A 21,223-nucleotide genomic window follows, 5' to 3' on the forward strand; every position below is an offset into this window, starting at 1 on the left:
TGTTTGTGTTGCTGAAATTGTAACAGTACTATTTCATTTGTAGCAGTCTTTTATAGTCATTTGTGATGTACTACTGATTTTATCTCAGAAGACTACAATTTTAAGCCGAAATTTATATGAATTTTGTTTATATCCTTATATACTTTGGTAGAAATATAACCCAATGACTCTGTAAGTGACTGCTGAAACCCATCTGTTGACCGTCTTACATCCTCAGAATTATTTTATTGGCTATCAGTAAATTATGTATCCGCCCTTGATCATCGTAGTTAAAGAAGCTGAATTAAAGAATAACAGGGAAGAACTGTAGGAATTGCAATTGTAAATGAATTTTCATTTTATTGAAGAGAAATACAGGTTTGTAAATGTAAAAGCTGCGGAATTTTGAGACACACTCAGACCTCTTTAACAAACTAACTGAATTTTAACTACAGTAACAACCCCTTGATCTTGTCAAATCCCAACTAAGAAACAAAGTATTCCTAGCTCAGCTTAGATTGCTTAACTCCCTCAGAAGAAGCCACATCAGCTACTCATCTCCTGGGAACACATTGGTTCACTAATATAAATAGAATAGAGGTCAGAAGGAGGATCCTCGGTAAGCAAGTATTCTGTTTCTTGTGAACCCACATCACCTGTCCCCCATTGATGCATATCCATAGCTCTCTGCCCTTCTAGCTCCATTGCTATTTCTTTCATACTAGGTCTTTCCTCACTTTTTATCCTTAAACATCTTTTGGCAAGGTTGGCAACGTTCTTCAATGCCTCTGTATTTCCATCAATGATTATGTCATCGTCAAGAATATGGAATAATTTATCCTCTTTCATTGATGAAACAAAGAACGGCGTCAGGTTTCTTTCATTCTCAGGTCTATCGAATGACATAACCCTCCTGCCCGTTAGTAGCTCCTCCAGAACAACTCCAAAACTATAGACGTCACTCTTTTCTGTTAGCTGGCTTGTATGAATGTATTCTGGACCCAAGTACCCAAATGTCCCTTGTACAACAGTTTTAAGTTGATTTTGGTCCAGAGGAATCAACCGTGAAGCTCCAAAGTCTGAAACTTTTGCTGTGTACTTTTGGTCAAGGAGTATATTTCCAGTTTTGACATCTCTGTGTATAATAGGCGTAGAAGTTGCAGAATGGAGATAGGCTAATGCGCTTGCAGTTTCGGTTGCTATCCTCAATCTGACTTCCCAGGAAAGTGATGATCTTCCTTGCCCTTTGCTGTGAATATGTTCGAGAAGAGTCCCATTTTCAATGTACTCATAAACCAGCAGAGGAACTTCTGTCTCTAAACAGCAACCGAAGAGCTTCACCACATTTCTTTGGTTTATTTGCATCAGCACAATCACCTCATTGATGAATTGTTCATTACATGTTTCAGCACCAAATTTGGACTTCTTAATGGCAACCACGATGTTATTAGATGGTAGTACTCCTTTATAAACTATTCCATAGCCTCCTTGACCAAGAACTCTGCTTTCATGGAAATTGTCTGTGGCTCTTTTTAATTCTTCAGCACTGAAAATTTTTGTGGTCTCAAGAGATTGTCCACGACTTGACAAATGTTGCTGCAACATTAATCCACCATTTTGTTCGAAGAACTGCTTTTTCAGTTTGATAATCTTTTTTTTGGTCATTCCCCAACATGTTAGGGAAATAACAGTCAGTGCTGTGCTTACACCTGCACGTATTTAAGAAATAATCGTCTCCTGTTAACCAAACAATAACTAAGCTAGATTCTTATTTCAATATACAGGGAAAGAATAATGAAAGTTTTGTAATGGCACATAGGGATCTGTTCTATGTAGATGCTTTGAGAAGAAAAAGCCGTTCAAAACGATTGAAAAAAATTAATGTTTTCCCATATTAAAAATCTTAAAAATAAGTTTGAAAAAAATTTTAGACAATATAAATATTTATTCTAATTATTGTATGTTTGATGTATCTTCGAGCAAATTTTCAGTGCTTCCAGGAGCATAATAAACTTTTCCTACCTAAACGTTAAAATTCAGTCTTAGGTCTCAAAATTATTTGAGGTGTATGCCTTGATCAAACCTATAAATAAGTGTTTCATTATTCATTTTCTTTTTGTTAAAATGAAAAACATGATGAGCCAGCGGTGTTATCTAGGTCTAAAAATTTGTTCTGTTTTTATTTTTGTTTTGTTATTTATTTATTTTTTTTTTTGCAATAACCCAATTATGTATTATTAGATTAATTTTTATTCTAATATAATATTAACGTGGGATGTGACGATTGATTAAGACGCATGTGATAAATTAATACAGTACGTTATGTATTATTAGATTAATTTTTATTCTAATATAGTATTAATGTGGGATGTGACGATTAATTAAGACGCATGTAATAAATTAATACAGTACCAAAATATACGTACCCATTGCAATACAGAGCAACAGAACTAATCTCCGAGAATGATTACTATTGCTATTCAGCAGAAAAAGAGAATGATTACTATTGCTGCAACCCGTTTCTTTTCCATAGTGATATCCTTCTGGACAAATGCAAGTCCAATTCCCAGCTAAATTCTGGCAGTGACTATTTTCTGCACAGCTGTTTGGATCTTTGCACTCATCGATATCTGGAAAAATAAAATAAAACAAAAACCGAGAGTTATTTTATATATTTATTTATTTTATCAAGTTGTAATAATTTCTACTGTAAATGATGGAACTATGCCTTAATGTCAATGCTCTTCTTTTTTTCTTTTTTATTTATTTAATTTTTTTTTTATTTTTTGGTAATCAAACATCTCTCAGGTGCTCGAATGTGGTTATTTAGTAAAAGAGGGCACTATGTGGCCTTTACATATTCTAGCATCTGAGGTAATGGTTGTTTCCAATTGATACATGTCTTCTCAGAGAAAAAAAAAAAAAGAAAAAAAGTTTAGCTATAATTATTAATCAAACTTTGCTATAATAAATAAAAAAATATACCATGGTAATTGTTTCTAGGATTAATTGTACTGGGGTATAATCAATATAGGATTTTAGTTTTCGATTTTTCAATTTAGTAATTTAGGTTTTTAATTTTTAATTTATTATAAATTTAACTTTGATTAACATTTGACTATAAGGTTCAAAATTATTAAAATTATTTTTAAAATTTTATACTTTGGTACTTTTTAGTTTATAAAAATAGTTGGAGTACATCACCTTTATCAGTATTAATTATATTAAATTTTAAACTAAGACATATTATAAATATAAATTTGCAAAATTTGTTTTAAAATTTTCGGCTTCACAGTATTTTATATTTTAAAATTTAATATAATTTAGTATTTATTACGTGGAATGTGTTAAAATATCATCAATTAAAGTTTAAAAAGTTCAAGTTGCAGAAAAATTAAAAATTTAAATTGTTGAGTTGAAAGGTTAAAAAAATTTAAATTGCATCATTTTAAAAATTAAAAGTCTTGTATATAAATATATAACTTCTACATGATACAAAGTGAAGTGGCCATAGCTCAATGGTCGAGCGCCACTACCCGTGCCTCAGCTGCACGGGTTCGAGTCACCTGGGGTTGGGTATAAGGGAAAGCCAAAAAAATAAAAAATAAAAACACTTCTACCATGATACAAGACACATGATTGGGAAAGGGCATGATGCTAAAATTTTAAAAATAAATATTGGACTTCTCAGTTGTTAAACTTACGCTATGCTTAGATAAAAATAAGATTAGTGAAAATTTAATTTTTTTAGAAAAATGATAATTTTTTTGTTTTTTGAATGTTTATTGTAAAGTGAAAAAGTGTGGATCCAGAAAATTAGATTCATATCAATATAGAAAAATATATGAGAAAGTTGTTTCCACATATATAAATGTCATTTTGAAAATCTCAGATAAATTAGTTTTGAATTTTTTTAAAATATATATTTATTTTTAATTTATTATACAATTTTAAATTTAATTATTTATAAATTATAACTTTTCCATTACTTACTAAACAAACCAATAGAAAAATTATGTTTTAAAAAATTGAATCCTAGAAAACTAAATTCCAAAAATCATTTTTCTTTTTAAACCTTTTTGGTTTGTTCTATATTTCTAATCATCATATTTATATTTATACTTTTTATTATTATCAGTTAATTTTAGCATTTTTTGATTGTAATTGTATTTTTACAATGTAATTTAATTATTAAATATTAACTGTACTTTTATTTTTGTATGGTTTAATTTTAATTGTTAAAACTAATTGATAAAAATTGATAGAAAAATCTTTTCTAACTTTTATAAAAAAAATAAAAAAATAATGTTAATTTTTCAAAAATATATAACATCTACCTTAAATTTAGTAAAATTAAAAGCTTCTAAATAAAATTTGCCCTCGAGCTTAAAAGGAAAACTTGCAACAAGGACATCTGCAAACGTTCTTGGAAAAAACGAGAGGAGGAAAAGTAGCCACGTGTCCTTCTTCATTTACTGAACTCAAAAGTTTTGGTTTTTTTCAATAAAAAATTTCAGTTTTTTTTTTTTTTTTTAATTTTGTAATTTTGTTTTGTTCTGTACTTTTTTTTTTTAATTTTATTTATTATTATTTTTGGAAAAGGTTTGGCTATCATTTGTACATGTTCATGTTTGATGCAGCGTACGTTAAAAATAAATTGAGAGTTGAAATTGAGAATCATTACCGTGGCAACCATCTGGTACGTGTGGGTTCCCTTCATAATCAGGCAAACACGGCAGAGGTAACCAGCTGCATTGCTAGCGTTCACACACTTGACATTGTTCCCTTTGCATGCGTAGTTGGCTCTCTTCTTTGCTTCATCACAGCTATCATTCCCAATCCCCCAATTAAAAACAATTGGAAGCAGTTCTGTGCGATTCAATTCTCGGAAACTGGAATTGGAGAAGTTGAACATTCCTTGCTCAACCACGAAAGCCTAGCTGCATGGGTTAAAGTCATATACAAAAGTGACACCCCACGCCTGAGCAAGACTGATTATTGCTAGTAAAACTGTCAAAGTCCACATTATCGCATGTGGAAACGCAACCAGTATTGTACTCTCTTACGCCCCTATAACCTCTAATGGTTGCAAAAGTGTTACAGCCCACCGCTATGAACGCGTTTCTATCAGAAGAAACGTTATAATTTTCTAGCGAGAGCCAGGGTCTGCTGTTTTCTCGTACGCCATTCTTCGCATAACAATCTCAGCCTATAAAGTTTATGACGCTCACCTCACCATCTACGGTTATGTTTGTTACTTGAAGGTTACTTGAATTCAGATATAGGGACGATTGGGTGCAATTGAGGTAAAATTTTCCATTTCCAGGGAGGGAACAACCTGGGGTTATGCCAAAAGGGCATGGAACTTTTACTTCACCGCAGTGGTCAGGGCAGTTAGGCCAGGAAATGGACTTATGAGAAGATTCTACTATTGTTGTTGTTGTTGTTGCTGCTGCTATAACAATAGAAATAAATATCCCTACCGACGAGATGAAATGAGTTAGAAACTGCTTTGAGTTCATGACTGCTTCGATCTAAACTTGGATTTGGGAAACTTTCTGGTATTGTTTTTTGAAGGTCGATATGGCTACCACACCCTTTATGGAGAAATGGGGAACACTTTGGAAACTGGAAGTCGATCCGTACGTGCAGGGCCGGCTTAAGGCATAGGCCACTAAGGCCCATGCCTAGGCCCCCATTTTCTTGGGGCCCCTTAAAAAAAAAAAAAATCATATATATATATATATATTAGATAGAATATAATTAATTTATTTTAAAAGCATAAGAATTTTGACTTAAAAAAAATTAAATTATCTAATTGATTATTTATTGCAATAATCATCTTTAACTATTTTTATTTTTAAAAAATAACATCAATTAAGTTCAATTAAATATTTTATATTTTATAATTGATTATATTTTAATAATAAAAAAGAAAAAAAATGTGTTAAATATTCTTCTAATTTATGCACTTTTTCTCATTTGTTTATACATTTTTTCTCATTTTACTAACTTATTTTCATTCTTTATTATTTACTCATATTTTATATTTGTTTAATCTTGATATCCAACCTATATCATTTATAATTTTGATGCAAATAGCTTTAAAATAAAAAACAAGCTCATAAGTGATAATTTATTTTAATGAATTTGTATTGTTCATTCTCATATTAGTTTTAATTTTGTTTTTTTATTTATAAAATTATGATTTTAGCTATTTACTAATTATTCTTAATTATTCTTACTGTTTGTAAAAAATTAAACTTTATATTCCTCTAATTTTTCTTTTTATTTTTTTTTATATCTTAATTCAAATAAATTAATTAGATTTATTTTGAGAACTAAGACTTAAAAAAAAATTATCTTTTTTTTCTTATGCATAAATTTATTAATTTTTGGTAATGCAACTTTAGTGGAAATAAATTTTTAAATATTAAAGTTAATAAAAATTTATTTATATTCAATTATATCTCAAAATGATTAAATAATTAATAATTTTTGAAAAAAATTATTTATTATAGAATTTTAAATATAAAAATTTAATTAATAATTTTCTATTTAAAAAAGCAAAAACAAATATAGATTTTATATCAAAAAATCTATTTTATAAAAAATAATATTTAATTATGATCTAAATTGCTTTCGGCCTAGGGCCTCAAAAATTGTTGAGACGGCCCTGCCTGCGTGTTGACGAGGTCGTAGTGTATATTTCCTGGTTCCTCCTATCTATAGCAAAAAGATCTCGTGGACCAGGCAGGAATCCCCAGATGCAAAAAATTTTGGAATCCATACATGGGACCCATTTGATTTGACTTTTTTTTGTACTGGACCATGAGGTCTCGGGTCCACGCGATTTTTGCTCACTAGCCGTATCCAATTTACGTAAGTATATACAGATGTCCAACTAGTCGTCTGATATACGTTTTCTTTCCCCCCCCCAAAAAAAAAAAAAGACCCAAGTTGACTTTACATAGATACTAAGTTGATTTAATTTACGAATTTAACTGTACATTATTGTATATTTTTAGTATTATATATTGTGTTTAAAATTAAAAATATTCATTGCTTAATTAATTAAGATTACTTTTAGGTTTTATTTCCTTTAATTTCATGGTACCATTGCAGTTAAGCTGTTGAAGATAGTTGATAGTTCAATATAATATTATAGTAATAGAGCAAGAGATTTAAAAAAAAAAAACAAATGGTCATGTGTTCAACCATTGTTTCTAAAAGAGATCCATCATCAGTATATTTAGATTTTCTTAACTCTCCTTTTCAGGCTCGATCATAATGTTATTACTATTAAACTATTTAATTAATATTGTATATAGTCAAATGGAGATAATAATATGCATTTTTAGCTACTCAAAAATATGATAACATACTTTCATGCATATAAATATAAATATTACATTACTATAATTTTATGGACTCCTATAAAAGTTAATTTGTCTGCCCCATCTGCAGCCCCTTATATAGTGTGAATTACCAATAAGTATATTCTCTTACATAAAATGAAAAATGAAGAATGAAAAATAAAAAATAATCTGAAACTAAACATCTTTTGGCCAATAAACTAAAAGTTCTCCTCCATAAGCTAAAATAAACTTAGCAGACAAGGAAAGGAAAAAAATATCCTCTCGGTTTCCTAGAAAAGCATCTCCAACCCAAGCAAAAATACAAAGTATGCATCTTCAACTTAAAGTGATAAGAGAGGAGAAAAGTCACACATGGTGCAATTGATCATGCTAGTTCCTCAATAAGTTTACATTTCAAAATCAAGCAAATAAATTCCTCACTCTAGCTAAATTTGCGCTATATAACGACAAGGAGAAAATTCAACTTATTAAAACAAACAAACTCCTCCCTATCGCTAAAATCAACTCAAGCAGAAATGGACAGAGAGAAAATATACTCTCCTTAATTAACTAGTTTCTAGCATTCACATTTCGACCCAAGCCAAAAAATAAATTATGCATCTTCGAGCTAAAAAGAAAATAAAGGAGAAATTTTCATGGAGTGTAACTGTTCATACTAGCATAGATGGATAAGTTTACCTTTCAAAATCAATCAAATCAACTCCTCAGTCTAAGCAGGCTTGCTTTTCTCTAGGAAAGAATTCATCTTATGGAATACGTTTTTTTTTCAACCTTATGGAATACCTTTTTTCATTTTATTTTATTTTTATATGTACACCTTTATGGAATACGTTTGTTTGACATACAAACTATAATTAGATTCAACAAAATTGATTGTTGTCATCTTATTTATTTATTTTTTTTTTGAGAAAAGTTGGAGGAGGGGAATTTTTTTTTTTATTAAAAAGAAAGAAATATTTTTTGTTTTTTGTACATCTTTTTTATTTTTTGTATTTAATTTTTTATACAGAAAAAAGATAAAGAAAAAAGAAAGGACAGAATAGTCTCCTTAAACAATGTAAACTTATGTGACTTGTCCTAAACTCAGTTTTAATTGAAATATACATAGGATTGAGGCTATTTATTTGAATATTTGATGGTTAAGTTGGTTAGATGCTCTAACAAAAATATTAAGGGAAGACAAAATTTTGTATTCTAATGAAAATATTATCCCTGTTTTCTCTGCTTTTTCCTAGAAAGAAAGTATTTTGGATTAGTATCTATCCCATTGCCCTAACAACCGATTCATCTAAAAGAGTGTTGCAGTTTGGAACACTGTTCTTCCAAAGACTCCGGCCTCAAAGTCGCCATCATGAAATTTACTATTGTCTAAATGATCACCATCTGTTTCATTTCTAGCAATATTAGCAATTTTTTTTTTTTTTTTATTTCATGGCTATTTGTTTTTATAATACTGTATTTATTGGATTAATTTATTTGTTGGCTTTCTCTAGGCTGTAGTTGAAAATCTAAAACTAATTGGATTCGATCCCCATTGTATGTTAGGATCTACGTTTTTGGTTTTCTTGCAGATATTGATGAGTGGAAAATTTCAAACCCCTGCAATAAAAGTAGTACGTGCCAGAATTTACCTGGGAATTATTTTGTCTTTGTCCAAACGGAGACATTTCAAATGAAACCGGTTGCAGCAAAGTTTGCAGTAGCAATCAGTCTGCCAGAGATCTTGTGGAAATCGGCTATTGCATTAGTATTATAGTTATCACTATTATTTCCTTATTTTTGTAAATATCTACCAGATATCTTTTTGATAATTATTTATTTAGACATTTATTTGACTTGTTCAGCCTCTCTTTTCGAATAATATGTAGCATTACATAAGGATTAGATTTATCAATAAGTTATTCAAAGAAGAATATTATAATGACAAAGAAGAAGATTTATCAATGTTGTCAGGTTAATTTAGTTGGAAAAATATTCACATATATCGTTGGAAGGTTGTGAATTTTAAATACCAAAGTAAAGAGGAAAATTGTGGCAATGATAACCAATGGTTCTTATTGGAATGGCAAACACTCATTGGATATATTTAATTATATATTGACTTTTTATATTAAAATCTTAATTAGGAAAAATCAACATTTTAGAATAGTCATTCAAATTGTTAAATAACATATGAGTTTCACTAGTTATGGATGATCAATAATGATAAATAGCATTTTCTTAAAAAAAAATTTCAAAAAAACCAAAGAATTTATGTTCCAATAAACCAAACTGTACGTGCCATAATATTTTACAAAGTTGCTGTTGTAGAAACTTAGAACTAATTTCTATGATAAAAGCACTAAACAAAACATACAAATTTAGTGTTGTTTGGTCAAAATCGACTCACATCCTCGTTGCTTAGGCGTCAATCTTATGCACTATATGAATGTTGTTTTTATAAGCTTAATCATAGACCATCTATTGGTGGATTCGGGCAAGAATTCCCAAAACCAAACTCAAATCCCAATACATCCATTTACTCTTTGATCTCCATAGAGATCTCAATCAAATCCATGAATACGAAAAAAGAAAAGGAAGAATGACTCCTAATACTAAAGGGATTTATTTACACAAAGCTCTCTACACGTCTGCAATTTTTCCACTCTCCTTTTCCCACCAAGGAAGAAGAAGACTAGTTATATATATATATATATATATATCCAAAAGTACAAAAACAGTGCGTTGTATGAATTTGGATTATTTTCTCACAGTTGTTCTCATTGCACCAAGTCAGACAAACTAGCAAGCATATCAAGAAGCCACACCCACGATTGGATTAACGGCTATTCAAGAAATAAATATCTAAGTAAATAATAGAAGTCGTGGATCCCTCTAAGCAATAAAGGGGCAAGAATCATCATCAATAAGGTTTTTTTTTTTTTTTTTTTTTTTTTTTGTCCTTCTACTCCACCCTGACCAAAATTGCATTATCGTGCACTCACCATTAAATAAAAAAAATAAAATAACACACACACACACACACTCTGAAAACTTTGGTTGCACCTCAAGACTCAGTCACATAAATGGGATAGCTAGACAAATCCAGCAGCTCCAATGTCCATCTATCATTCCAAATGCTAATAGAGCGCGCCTTCCCAATTCTCGAATTTGCCTGTCATCTTTTCTCTCCACCTCATACGAGAGTCCGTGGTATGTAATCTACGGTTTTGAAGTAACCAATCATCTTTTATTCAAGAGATGTACAACATTTCTAAGCGATTGAATATCGATAAAAACTTATAAAAAATTATAAAAATTGATAAAAATTTATTTTAAAAAATAAAAATTTTTATTGAAATTTTATGATTAACTTATTTAATCAATTAATTATCAAAAATTGATATAAAAATTATAAAAATATTGAATGAATATTATATATTTTTTTAATCAATCGATTTATATTAAGTGTTGATGGTTATATATATGCTATTATTAACAAAAAAATAAAAAATATATATTTTATAAAATTATGTATAAATTAAGATATATAGTATAATTATTACAAGCACATTATATTTCATAAATGTTATATCAATACCATAAAAAAATTTTAAATTATTAAAAATTATTTGTATCTTCCTTATTTTTATTTTAAATTGTGAAATGTAAATAGTTATTAAAAGTTATATCTTTTGATAATTTTGTATATAATTTGTTTTCTTTTTTTGAAAATTTGAATGTAATTGTTAATATTCCACCAATATAAATATTTGATAATTAAGTTTACAAAAAAATATATTCTCTATATATCTTTCAATTTTTGTCAATGTTCTAATTTTTTACTGAATCTTGATAAATTTGTTTGTTTTTGGTTAGTGCTTTTATTATAGAAAATAGTTCTAGGCTTCTACAACAATAATTAATAACCAAAAAAAAGAAGAAGTAAATATTGTAATTTGGAATGAAAAACAATTATATAGTTATTGTACTTCAATTTGGAAAGGGGGTATATTATTTAGGACAATTATGCAAGCTAAAAAATTTCAAAAAGCTGATATGTATTATATTTAAAAAAAAAATTAAAATTAAAAACCTTAGGGGGTCATGAGGTAGTTCTGCCCCTCTCTAGAGAAAATTCAAGGAGAACATTTATTTTTATTTTTATATATTTCTCTATAAATATATATTTGACAAAACTATATACATAATGATAAAAAAAAAAATGAAAAGAAGACAAATTTGTAAAGAAGAGAACTAAAATTTTAAAGTAAGTTTATGTAAAATACAATGGTCAGTCGGTAAAAATTTTAAATTATGATTTGTATATCCCAATGTACATTGACTCTTGAGTCTTGGTGAAGGAAAAATTCATGCATAAGTGTAAGATGATCGCAATAACAATACAAGGAGAGGGGAGAGCAAGTGGGAATGAATGTATAAGGTACATTGACTCTGAGTCTTGGTGAAGGAGAAAATTCATGCATAAGTACATTGGCTCTTAAGTCTTGATTTGTATACCGATTCCATTTTTTCTTTCTTTCTTTCTTTCTTTATTTTTTTTATTTATTTATTTTTTAAATCTTTTGCTAGGCTTAGGAACTTTTACTAAAAATTTAAAATTTCAGCGTTATAGAAATATCGAAAGTTCAAAATATAAAAATATCATAAATTATCGAATATCATTAAAACATCATAAAAAATTAAAAAAATTGATGAAAATTTATAAAATAAAATTTTTTTATTGAAATTTTAGAATTAGCTTATTTACTTAATTAATCATCAAATTAATATAAAAATTGAAAAAATATTAAATAGATATTATGTATTTTTTTAATCAATCCATTTTTAGTAAGCTTTAATAGTTATAAATATATTATTATTAATAAAAAAAGCCAAAAAAATACATATTTGATAAAATTACTTATTTTAATTAAAATATTGAGCCCGAATTTGTTATCCACGAGGAAGGAATACATTGTTATAATTACAACTTTTCTCATGTATATACATTATTATAACCAAAAAAAAAAAAAAAAGGAATATATATAGGACAGAGGCTGTTTGTTCGAAAATTTGAGGGTTCATTTGGTTAATTGCTCCAATTAAAATATTAAGGGAAAACAGTATAATTTTATATTATGTCATTTTTCAGGTATAACTTAGGGAGAATTAAAAGTACTTCAAAGAAAATTGAAACGAAATTTTTAGTTAAAACAACTGAAATTTTGATTAATATTTTAAGGGCTGGCCCTGAGATTGTGGGGTTTTAGACCAATTTTATAGTTTAGTTTTTTATCAATATTTAAAATAAATAATAAATACAATGAGCAAAGATGATAATTTTTATTAAATTAAAAAAATCCAAAATTACGTATATACTATATATGTATACATATCCTATGGGGTCTTGAGAGAGGTAAACCGGGTTTATTAAGATTGTCTCTAGAAGTTGATTTCTGTATTCATTCAAAAAAATGGAGACATTAGCAAAGCAAGTTGGATTTTAAATGGAAAAAATAGAAGATGGTTAGAAAGGTTTAAAAGATGAGAAATAAAAAGAGTAAGAGTCCGAAAGAAATTTGTACGTTGCATATATTCAAGAAATAAAAAAATTAATCACACCAAATTAGAGTTTCATTGGAGGGGAAAAAAATAATTATGGTTGTATTTTTTTTTTTTGAAAAATTACGATATATTAATGACTAATTAATAAAAACAGCAAAAAATAATAAAAGGGGCCCATCTCTTTTAGAAATTTTATTAAAACAATTAATATTTCAATATTTTAAACTATATTAAATATTTATAAAAAATTAAAAAATATATTTATAATATATATTAGGAAATGAGGCCCTGACCAAAATGAAGCCTTGTGCCATTGCACACCAGACTCATTCATGGTCATGGCCGGCTCTGAATACTTTAGGTTACAAAATTATATAAATTTGATTCACAAAATTATCATGACTTTGTTTTTTATAATACTGTATTTATTTGATTGATATATTGGTCGGCTTTCTGTAGCTGAAATTCTAAAAGTAATATTTGGGTTGAATTCACATTATGTTGGGATATCCATTTTTTTCGCTTTTCTTGCAGATATTGATGAGTGCAAAATTTCAAAACCCTGATATAAAAGCACTTGCCAGAATTTACCTGGGAGTTGGAATTGCATTTAACCAATTGTAGACAATTCAAGTGAAACCGGTTGCAGCAAAGTCTGTGGTAACAATCAGTCTCCGAGGAGAAAGTCTCCGAGAGCTCTTGTGGAAACCGGCTATTACATTAGTATTATCATAATTATGTTTTATATCCGTATTGTTCTAAATATCTACTAGTTTACCTATTTGATAATTATCTTTCAGACATTTATTTGAATTTTTCATCCCTCTTTTTGAATAATATTTAATGTTACATAAGATGGGATTGATTAGATTCATCATAAGTTATTAAATAGAGGTTTCACCCAAAAAAAAAAACAAAAAAAAGTTACTAAATAGAGGATTAGAAAAGAATTACATTTGACTTTTATTTCCAGTGCATTTTTTGTCCCCAGAAAGCAAAGAATTTATTTCCTTCCATATAAACCACCATACAGTATGTATCAAAAAATATTGCACCCAAGTCAGAGATCCTAGCAAGCATCTCAAGGAGCCACCCCAAAAATTTGAAGTATTTTTGTTTCGAATTCGGAGCCAGGCAGTTACCAAACCAAACGATTGTATGCAAGAGCACTGAAAAAATAAAATAAAATAAAATAAATAAATGTAAGTATGATACAGTCTTGGATCCCTCTGAGCAACAGGGGCAAGAGTCATCATCAAAAAGTTAAATCTTTTCTTCTACTCTCCCCTGATCGAAATTGCATTATTAAGCACTCACCATCAAAAAATAAAATAAAATAAAATTTGAACTTTGGTTGCACCTCAAGACTCCAAGTCACATATGTGCGATAAACGAATACAGCTGCTCCAATTGCCCATCTATCATTCCAAATGCTAACAGAGCGCGCATTAATCCCAATTCTCGAATTTGCCTTTCATCTTTGCTCTCAATCTTACACAACGGTCTGTCGCCTATAATCTACGGTCCTGAAGTAATCCATCATCTTTCATTCAAACGATAGATGTACAACATTGCTGAAACTTAATTTCATTCATCATTTGACAGATTCTAAGAAAGTGGCTTTTCTTTTTTCATGTCTATATACATAACTCCTCTCTGTTTGCTCTGTTTTTGCCCTGTTTGCTCCGTTTTTTCCCAATACCTAAGTCATCTACATGAATTTCGCAGTGTGGAACACTGAATATCACCTTCTTCATAAAATAATCCCGTCTCCAACATTGCTGTCATGTAATTTGTTAATGTCTACTCCTGTCATTTTTGTGATCGCCACCGGTTGGAGTTTTAGCAAGATCAGCTGAAAATTTCTTCTCCAATGCAACACAGACTCAGACTTTGATTCTAGAAAATAAGAATTTGAGGAGAACTAAAGCCATATTGAATGAACAATAATACATGCAAATATTGTCGTTCAGCAAAGCAAGCCTTGCATGCACCGTTACTTACACAACCACAAAAATTCTCGTTTGCACTATTTGGTTTGTAGCTGTCTTTTATAGTCATTTGTGATGATGTACTATTGAGTTTATCACAAAAGACTACAATTTTAAGCCGAAATTTATGTGAATTTTGTTTATATCCTTCGGTAGAACTATAACCTAGTGACTCTGCTAAGTGATTGCTGAAACCCATCTGTTGACCGTATTACATCCTCAGAATTATTTTATTGGCTATCAGTAAATTATGTATCCGCCCTTGATCATCATAGTTAAAGAAGCTGAATTGAAGAATAACAGGGAAGAACTATAGAAATTGAAAGTGTAAATGGATTTTCAATTGATTGAAGAGAGATACAAGTTTTTAAATATAAAAGCTGCAGAATTTTAAGACACACTCAAAGCTCTTTAACAAACTAACTGAATATTAACTACAGGAACAACCACTGAAAATAACAACCACTTGATTTTTGCCACCTCTCAACCAAGCAGCAAAGTATTCCCAGCTCAGCTTTGACTGGTTAACTCCCTCAGAAGAAGCCACATCAACTAGTCATCTGCTGGGAACACATTTGTCCACTAATATCAATAGAATAGAGGTCTGAAGGAGGATCCTCCGTAAGCAAGTATTCTGTTTCTTCTGAACCCACATCACGTGTCCCCCATTGGTGCATTTCCATAGCTCTCTGTCCTTCTAGCTCCATTGCTATTTCTTTCATGCTAGGTCTTTCCTCACTTTTTATCCTTAGACATCTTTTCGCAAGATTGGCAACGTTCTTCAGTGCCTCTGTATTTCCCTCAATGATTATGTCATCGTCAAGAATCTGGAATAATCTATCCTCTTTCATTGAAGAAACAAAGAACAACGCCAGGTTTCTTTCATTCTCAGGTCTATCAAGTGACATCACCCTCCTGCCCGTTAGTAGCTCCGCCAGAACAACTCCAAAACTATAGACATCACTCTTTTCTGTAAGCTGGCTTGTATGCATGTATTCTGGATCCAAGTACCCAAATGTCCCTTGTACAACAGTTGTAAGTTGATTTTGGTCCAGAGGAATCAACCGTGAAGCCCCAAAGTCTGAAACTTTTGCTGTGTAGTATTTGTCAAGGAGTATATTTCCAGCTTTCACATCTCTGTGTATAATGGGCGTAGAAGTTGCAGAGTGGAGATATGCTAATGCGCTTGCAGTTTCGGTTGCTATCCTCAATCTGACTTCCCAGGAAAGTGATGATCTTCCTTGCCCTTTGTTGTGAATATGTTCGAGAAGAGTCCCATTTTCAATGTACTCATAAACCAGCAAAGGAACTTCTGTCTCTAAGCAGCAACCTAAGAGCTTAACCACATTTCTATGGTTTATTTGCATCAGCACAATCACCTCATTGACGAATTGTTCATTACATGTTTCAGCACCAAATTTGGACTTCTTAATGGCAACCACCATGTTATTAGATGGTAGTACTCCTTTATAAACTATTCCATAGCCTCCTTGACCAAGAACTCTGCTTTCATGGAAATTGTCTGTGGCTCTTTTTAATTCTTCGGCACTGAAAATTTTTGTGGTCTCAAGAGATTGTCTACGACTTGACAACTGTTGCTGCAACATTAATCCACCATTTTGTTCGAAGAACTGCTTTTTCAGTTTGATTATCTTTCTTTTCTTCATTCCCCAACATGTTAGGGAAATAACGATCAAAAGTGCTATGCTTACACCTGCATGTATTTAAGAAAGAATAGTCTCCTGTTATACCAAACAATAACTAAGCTAGATTCTTATTTCAATATACAGGGAAAGAATAATGAAAGTTTTGTAATGGCACATAGGGATCTGTTCTATGTAGATGCTTTGAGAAGAAAAAGCCGTTCAAAACGATTGAAAAAAATTAATGTTTTCCCATATTAAAAATCTTAAAAATAAGTTTGAACAAAATTTTAGACAATATAAATATTTATTGTAATTATTGTATGTTTGATGTATCTCCGAGCAAATTTTCAATGCTTCCAGGAGCATAATAAACTTTTTCCTACCTAAATGTTAAAATTCGGTCTTAGGTCTCAAAATTATTTGAGGTGTATGCCTTGATCAAACCTATAAATAAGTGTTTCATTATTCATTTTCTTTTTGTTAAAATGAAAAACACGATGAGCCAGCGGTGTTATCTAGGTCTAAAAATTTGTTCTGTTTTTGCTTTTGTTTTGTTATTTATTTATTTATTTTTGCAATAACCCAATTATGTATTATTAGATTAATTTTTATTCCAATATAGTATTAACGTAGGATTTCACGATTAATTAGGACGCATGTGATGAACGAATACAGTACCAAAATATACGTACCCATTGCAATACAGAGCAACAGAACTAATCTCTGAGACTGATTACTATTGCTGCAACCCGTTTCATTTCCATAGTGATATCCTTTTGGACAAATGCAAGTCCAGTTCCCAGGTAAATTGTGGCATTGGCTATTTTTCGCACAGCGGTTTGGATCTTTGCACTCATCAATATCTGGAAAAATAAAATAAAAAACCGAGAGTTATTTTGTTTATTTATTTTACCAAGTTATAATAATTTCTACTCTAAATGATTATTTATGATGATTTGGACCTTGATTAAATTTAGACTGTAAGGTTCAAAAATATTCAAACTATTTTTAAAATTTTGTGATTTGTTACCTTTTACTTTTTAAAAATAGTTGATGTAAATAACCTGATCGTAATACTGTATTAAATTTCTAAATAAAAGATACTAGAAATATGAAATTTTAAAGTTTGATTTCCGCTTTATAGTATTTTATGTATATAAATTAGTATCAATTAAGAGGAATGTGTTAAATCCCATCAATCAAAATTAAAAAAGTTTAAATTATAATAAATTGAAAAATTAAAAATTTAAATTATTCAGTTAAAAAATTAAAAGTAAAATTCCAAAAGTTAAAAGGTAATATGATATGTTTTTATTTATAAACCTATAACTTGTAGCACAATACACGATGCATGGTTGGGAAAGGGCATGCTCTCATTTACTGGGACCGACTAGCAGTGCAACCTGTCCCTCCACTTAGATTCATGTTTTGTGCTAAAATTTTAAAAATAAATCTTGGACTTCTCAGTCCTTGAACTTAAGTGAAATTTTTTGTAAGCCCTTTGGTTTGTTCTAATTACACATACATCCTGCGTTTCTCAAAATTCATTATTTTTATATTTATATTTTGATTTTTATCCAGTAATTTTCACGACTATAATTGTAATTTTACAGTATAATTTAATTATTAAATATTGATTTTATTTTTATTTTCGTTTGGTTTAATTTTAATTGTTAAAACTATTAAAAATTGATACATAAATCTTTTCTAATTTAAAAAAAAAATAAACAAATTAATGTTAGCTTTTCAAAACTATATAACATCTACGTACAATTTTAGCAAAATTAAAAGCTTCTAAATAAAATTTGCCCTCGAAGTTGAAAGGAAAACTTCCAACGAGGACATCTGCAAACGTTCTTGGAAAAAACGAAAGGAGGAAAAGTAGACACGTGTCTTTCTTCATTTACTGAACTAAAAAGTTTTAGTTTTATTCAATAAAATATTTCAGTGTTTTTTTGTTTTTAATTTTGTAATTTTGTTTTGTTCTGTACTTTTTTCTTTTTCTTTTAATTTTATTTATTATTATTCTTGGGAAACGTTGTGGCTATCATTTGTACATGTACATGTATGATGCAGCGTACGTTAAAAATAAATTGAGAGGTGAAATTAAGAACCATTACCGTGGCAACCATCTGGTAGGTATGGGTTCCCTTCATAACCAGGCAAACACTGGCAGAGATAACCAGCTGCATTGCTGGCGGCGACACACGTGACATTATTCCCTTTGCATGTGTAGTTGGCTCTCTTCTTTGCTTCATCACAGCTCTCCTTCCCAATCCCCCAATTTAAAACCGCCGGAAGCTTTTCTGTGCGATTCAATTCTTGGAAACTGGTATTGGAGAACTTGAACTTTCCTTGTTCAACCACGAAAGCATAGCTGCAGGGGTTAAAGTCATGTACAAAAGTGTGGTTGTTGTAGCTAGACAACGATATGGTCATGTTCTTGAGACCACTTGGGATGGAAATCTGGCAACACCCCACGCCCAAGCAAGACTGATGATCACTAGTAAAACTCTCATAGTCGATATCATTGCATGAGGAAACACAACCAATTACGTAGTTTTCTTTGCCTCTATAACCCTCAACGGTCGAGTAAGTGTCACAGCCGACGGCTATGAATGTGTTTCTTGCAGAAGAGACGTTATAATTTGCGAGCGAGAGCTGGGATTGGATGTGCTCTTCCCGCACGCCTTTCTTGTTGTAACAATCTCGGCCTATAAAGTTCATGACGCTCACCTCGCCATCTAGGGATATGTTTGTAACTTGAAGGTTACTTGAATTTAGATATAGGGAAGATTGGGTGCAATTGAGGTAAAATTTTCGATTTCCATTGAGGGAACACTCTGGGGTTATGCCAAAAGGGTATGGAACTTTCACTCCACCGCAGTGGTCAGAGCAGTTAGGCAAGGAAATTGACTTATGAGAAGATTCTACTATTGTTGTTGTTGTTGCTGCTGCTGCTGCCAAGGCTGCTGCTATAAGAATAGAAATATATATCCCTACCAACGAGATGAAATGAGTTAGAAACTGCTTTGACTTCATGACTGCTGCTATATCTAAACTTGGATTTGGAAAACTTTCTGGTATTGTTTTTTGAAGGGTATGGCTACCATACCCTTTATGGAGCAATGGGGAAGACTTTGGAATTGGAATTCTATCCGTACGTGTTGACGAGGTCGTAGTGTATGTTTCCTGGTTCCTCCGAACCATGGTAGAAAGATCGCCCCCAGAGGCAAAAAATTTTGTAATCCATACATGGGACCCATTTGATATGACAATTTTTTTTTTTGTACTGGACCACGCGGTCTCGTGTCCACGCTATTTTTGCTCACTAGCCATATCCAATTTACTTAAGTATATGCAGATGCCCAACTAGTCGTCCGACACACGTTTTCTTTACCAAACAAAAAAATAAAATAAAATAAATAAATAAATAAAAACTAAGTTGACTTTACATGACTTTACATAGATAAAAACAATTTTTTTGTTATTCTAAGTTGATTTAGTTTACGAATTTAAGTGTACATGATTGTATATTTTTAGTATTATATACTGTGTTTAAAATTAAAAATATTCATTGCTTAAGTAATTAAGATTACTTTTAGATAATATTTTCTTTAATTTCATGTACATTATTTCATTTTTTTCCATTTTATTTCTTATTAAAATAATATAAACATAATAATGATGCATGTACCTAAGCTTTTGAAAATAGTTAAGCTGTTGAAAGTAGTTGATAGTTCAATATAATATTATAGTAATAGAGCTAGAGATTAAAAAAAGAAAAAAAAAAAAAGTCATGTGTTCAACCATTGTTTCTGAAAGGCATTAATTAGAGATCCATCATCACTATATTTAGATCTTCTTAACTCTCCTTTTCAGGCTCGATCATATTGTTATTACTATTAAACTATTTAATTAATATTATATATGGCGAAATGGAGATATAATATGCATTTTAACCTACTCAAAAATATGATTACATACTTTCATGTATATAAATATAAATATTACATTAATATAATTTTTTGGGCTCCTATAAAAGATAATTTGTCTGCCCCATCTGCAGCCCCTTAAATAATGTGAATTACCAATAAATATATTCTCCTACATAAAATGAAAATGAAAAATGGAAAATAAAAAATAATCTGAAACTAAACGTCTTTTGGCCAATAGACGAAAAGATCTCCTCCACAGGCTAAAATAAAATTAGCAGACAAAGAAGGAGAAAATATCCTCTCGGTTTCTTAGAAAAACATCTCCAACTCAAGCAAAAATAGAAAGTATGCATCTTCGACCTAAAGTGACAAGAGAGGAGAAAAGTCACACATGGTGCAATTGGTCATGCTAGTTCTCGATAAGTTTGCATTTCAAAAACAAGCAAATAAATTCCTCATTCTAGCTGAAAGCCAAAAAATAAATTATGCATCAAATAAATAGACAAAAGAAATAAAGAAGAAATTTCATGGAGTGTAATTGTTCATACTAGCACAGATGGATAAGTTTACTTTTCAAATCAACCGACCGAATCAACTCCTCGGTCTAACCAGGCTTGCTTTCGTCAAGGAGAAAATTACGTTTTCTTATAATACACGATATGAAATACGTTTTTTTGACATAAAACTATCCCTCTCTCTCGCCCTTAAACCACTGATTGTTGTCATCTTTTTTTATTTATTTA

At 30.1% G+C, this 21,223-nt stretch overlaps 2 protein-coding genes across 2 annotated transcripts; both read right to left on the reverse strand.

The window, feature by feature from the left end:
• Positions 1-525: 525 nt before the first annotated feature.
• On the reverse strand, positions 526-4,894 carry LOC107404954 (wall-associated receptor kinase 5). The gene is made up of 3 exons (XM_060819464.1): positions 4,726-4,894; positions 2,406-2,609; positions 526-1,688 (listed from the first exon to the last, which is right to left on the reverse strand). Exons 1-3 carry the CDS (start codon positions 4,892-4,894, stop codon positions 526-528), a joined length of 1,536 nt encoding a protein of 511 aa, XP_060675447.1.
• A 10,317-nt stretch (positions 4,895-15,211) lies between these two features.
• Positions 15,212-19,692, reverse strand: LOC107404955 (wall-associated receptor kinase 2-like). Its single transcript, XM_016011966.4, has 3 exons — positions 18,663-19,692; positions 17,235-17,405; positions 15,212-16,610 (listed from the first exon to the last, which is right to left on the reverse strand). Exons 1-3 carry the CDS (start codon positions 19,582-19,584, stop codon positions 15,445-15,447), a joined length of 2,259 nt encoding a protein of 752 aa, XP_015867452.3. The 5' UTR covers positions 19,585-19,692; the 3' UTR covers positions 15,212-15,444.
• Between the last annotated feature and the right edge of the window lie 1,531 nt (positions 19,693-21,223).

This window comes from Ziziphus jujuba, chromosome 1 (assembly GCF_031755915.1).
Source record: "Ziziphus jujuba cultivar Dongzao chromosome 1, ASM3175591v1".
Lineage (NCBI taxonomy): Eukaryota > Viridiplantae > Streptophyta > Magnoliopsida > Rosales > Rhamnaceae > Ziziphus > Ziziphus jujuba.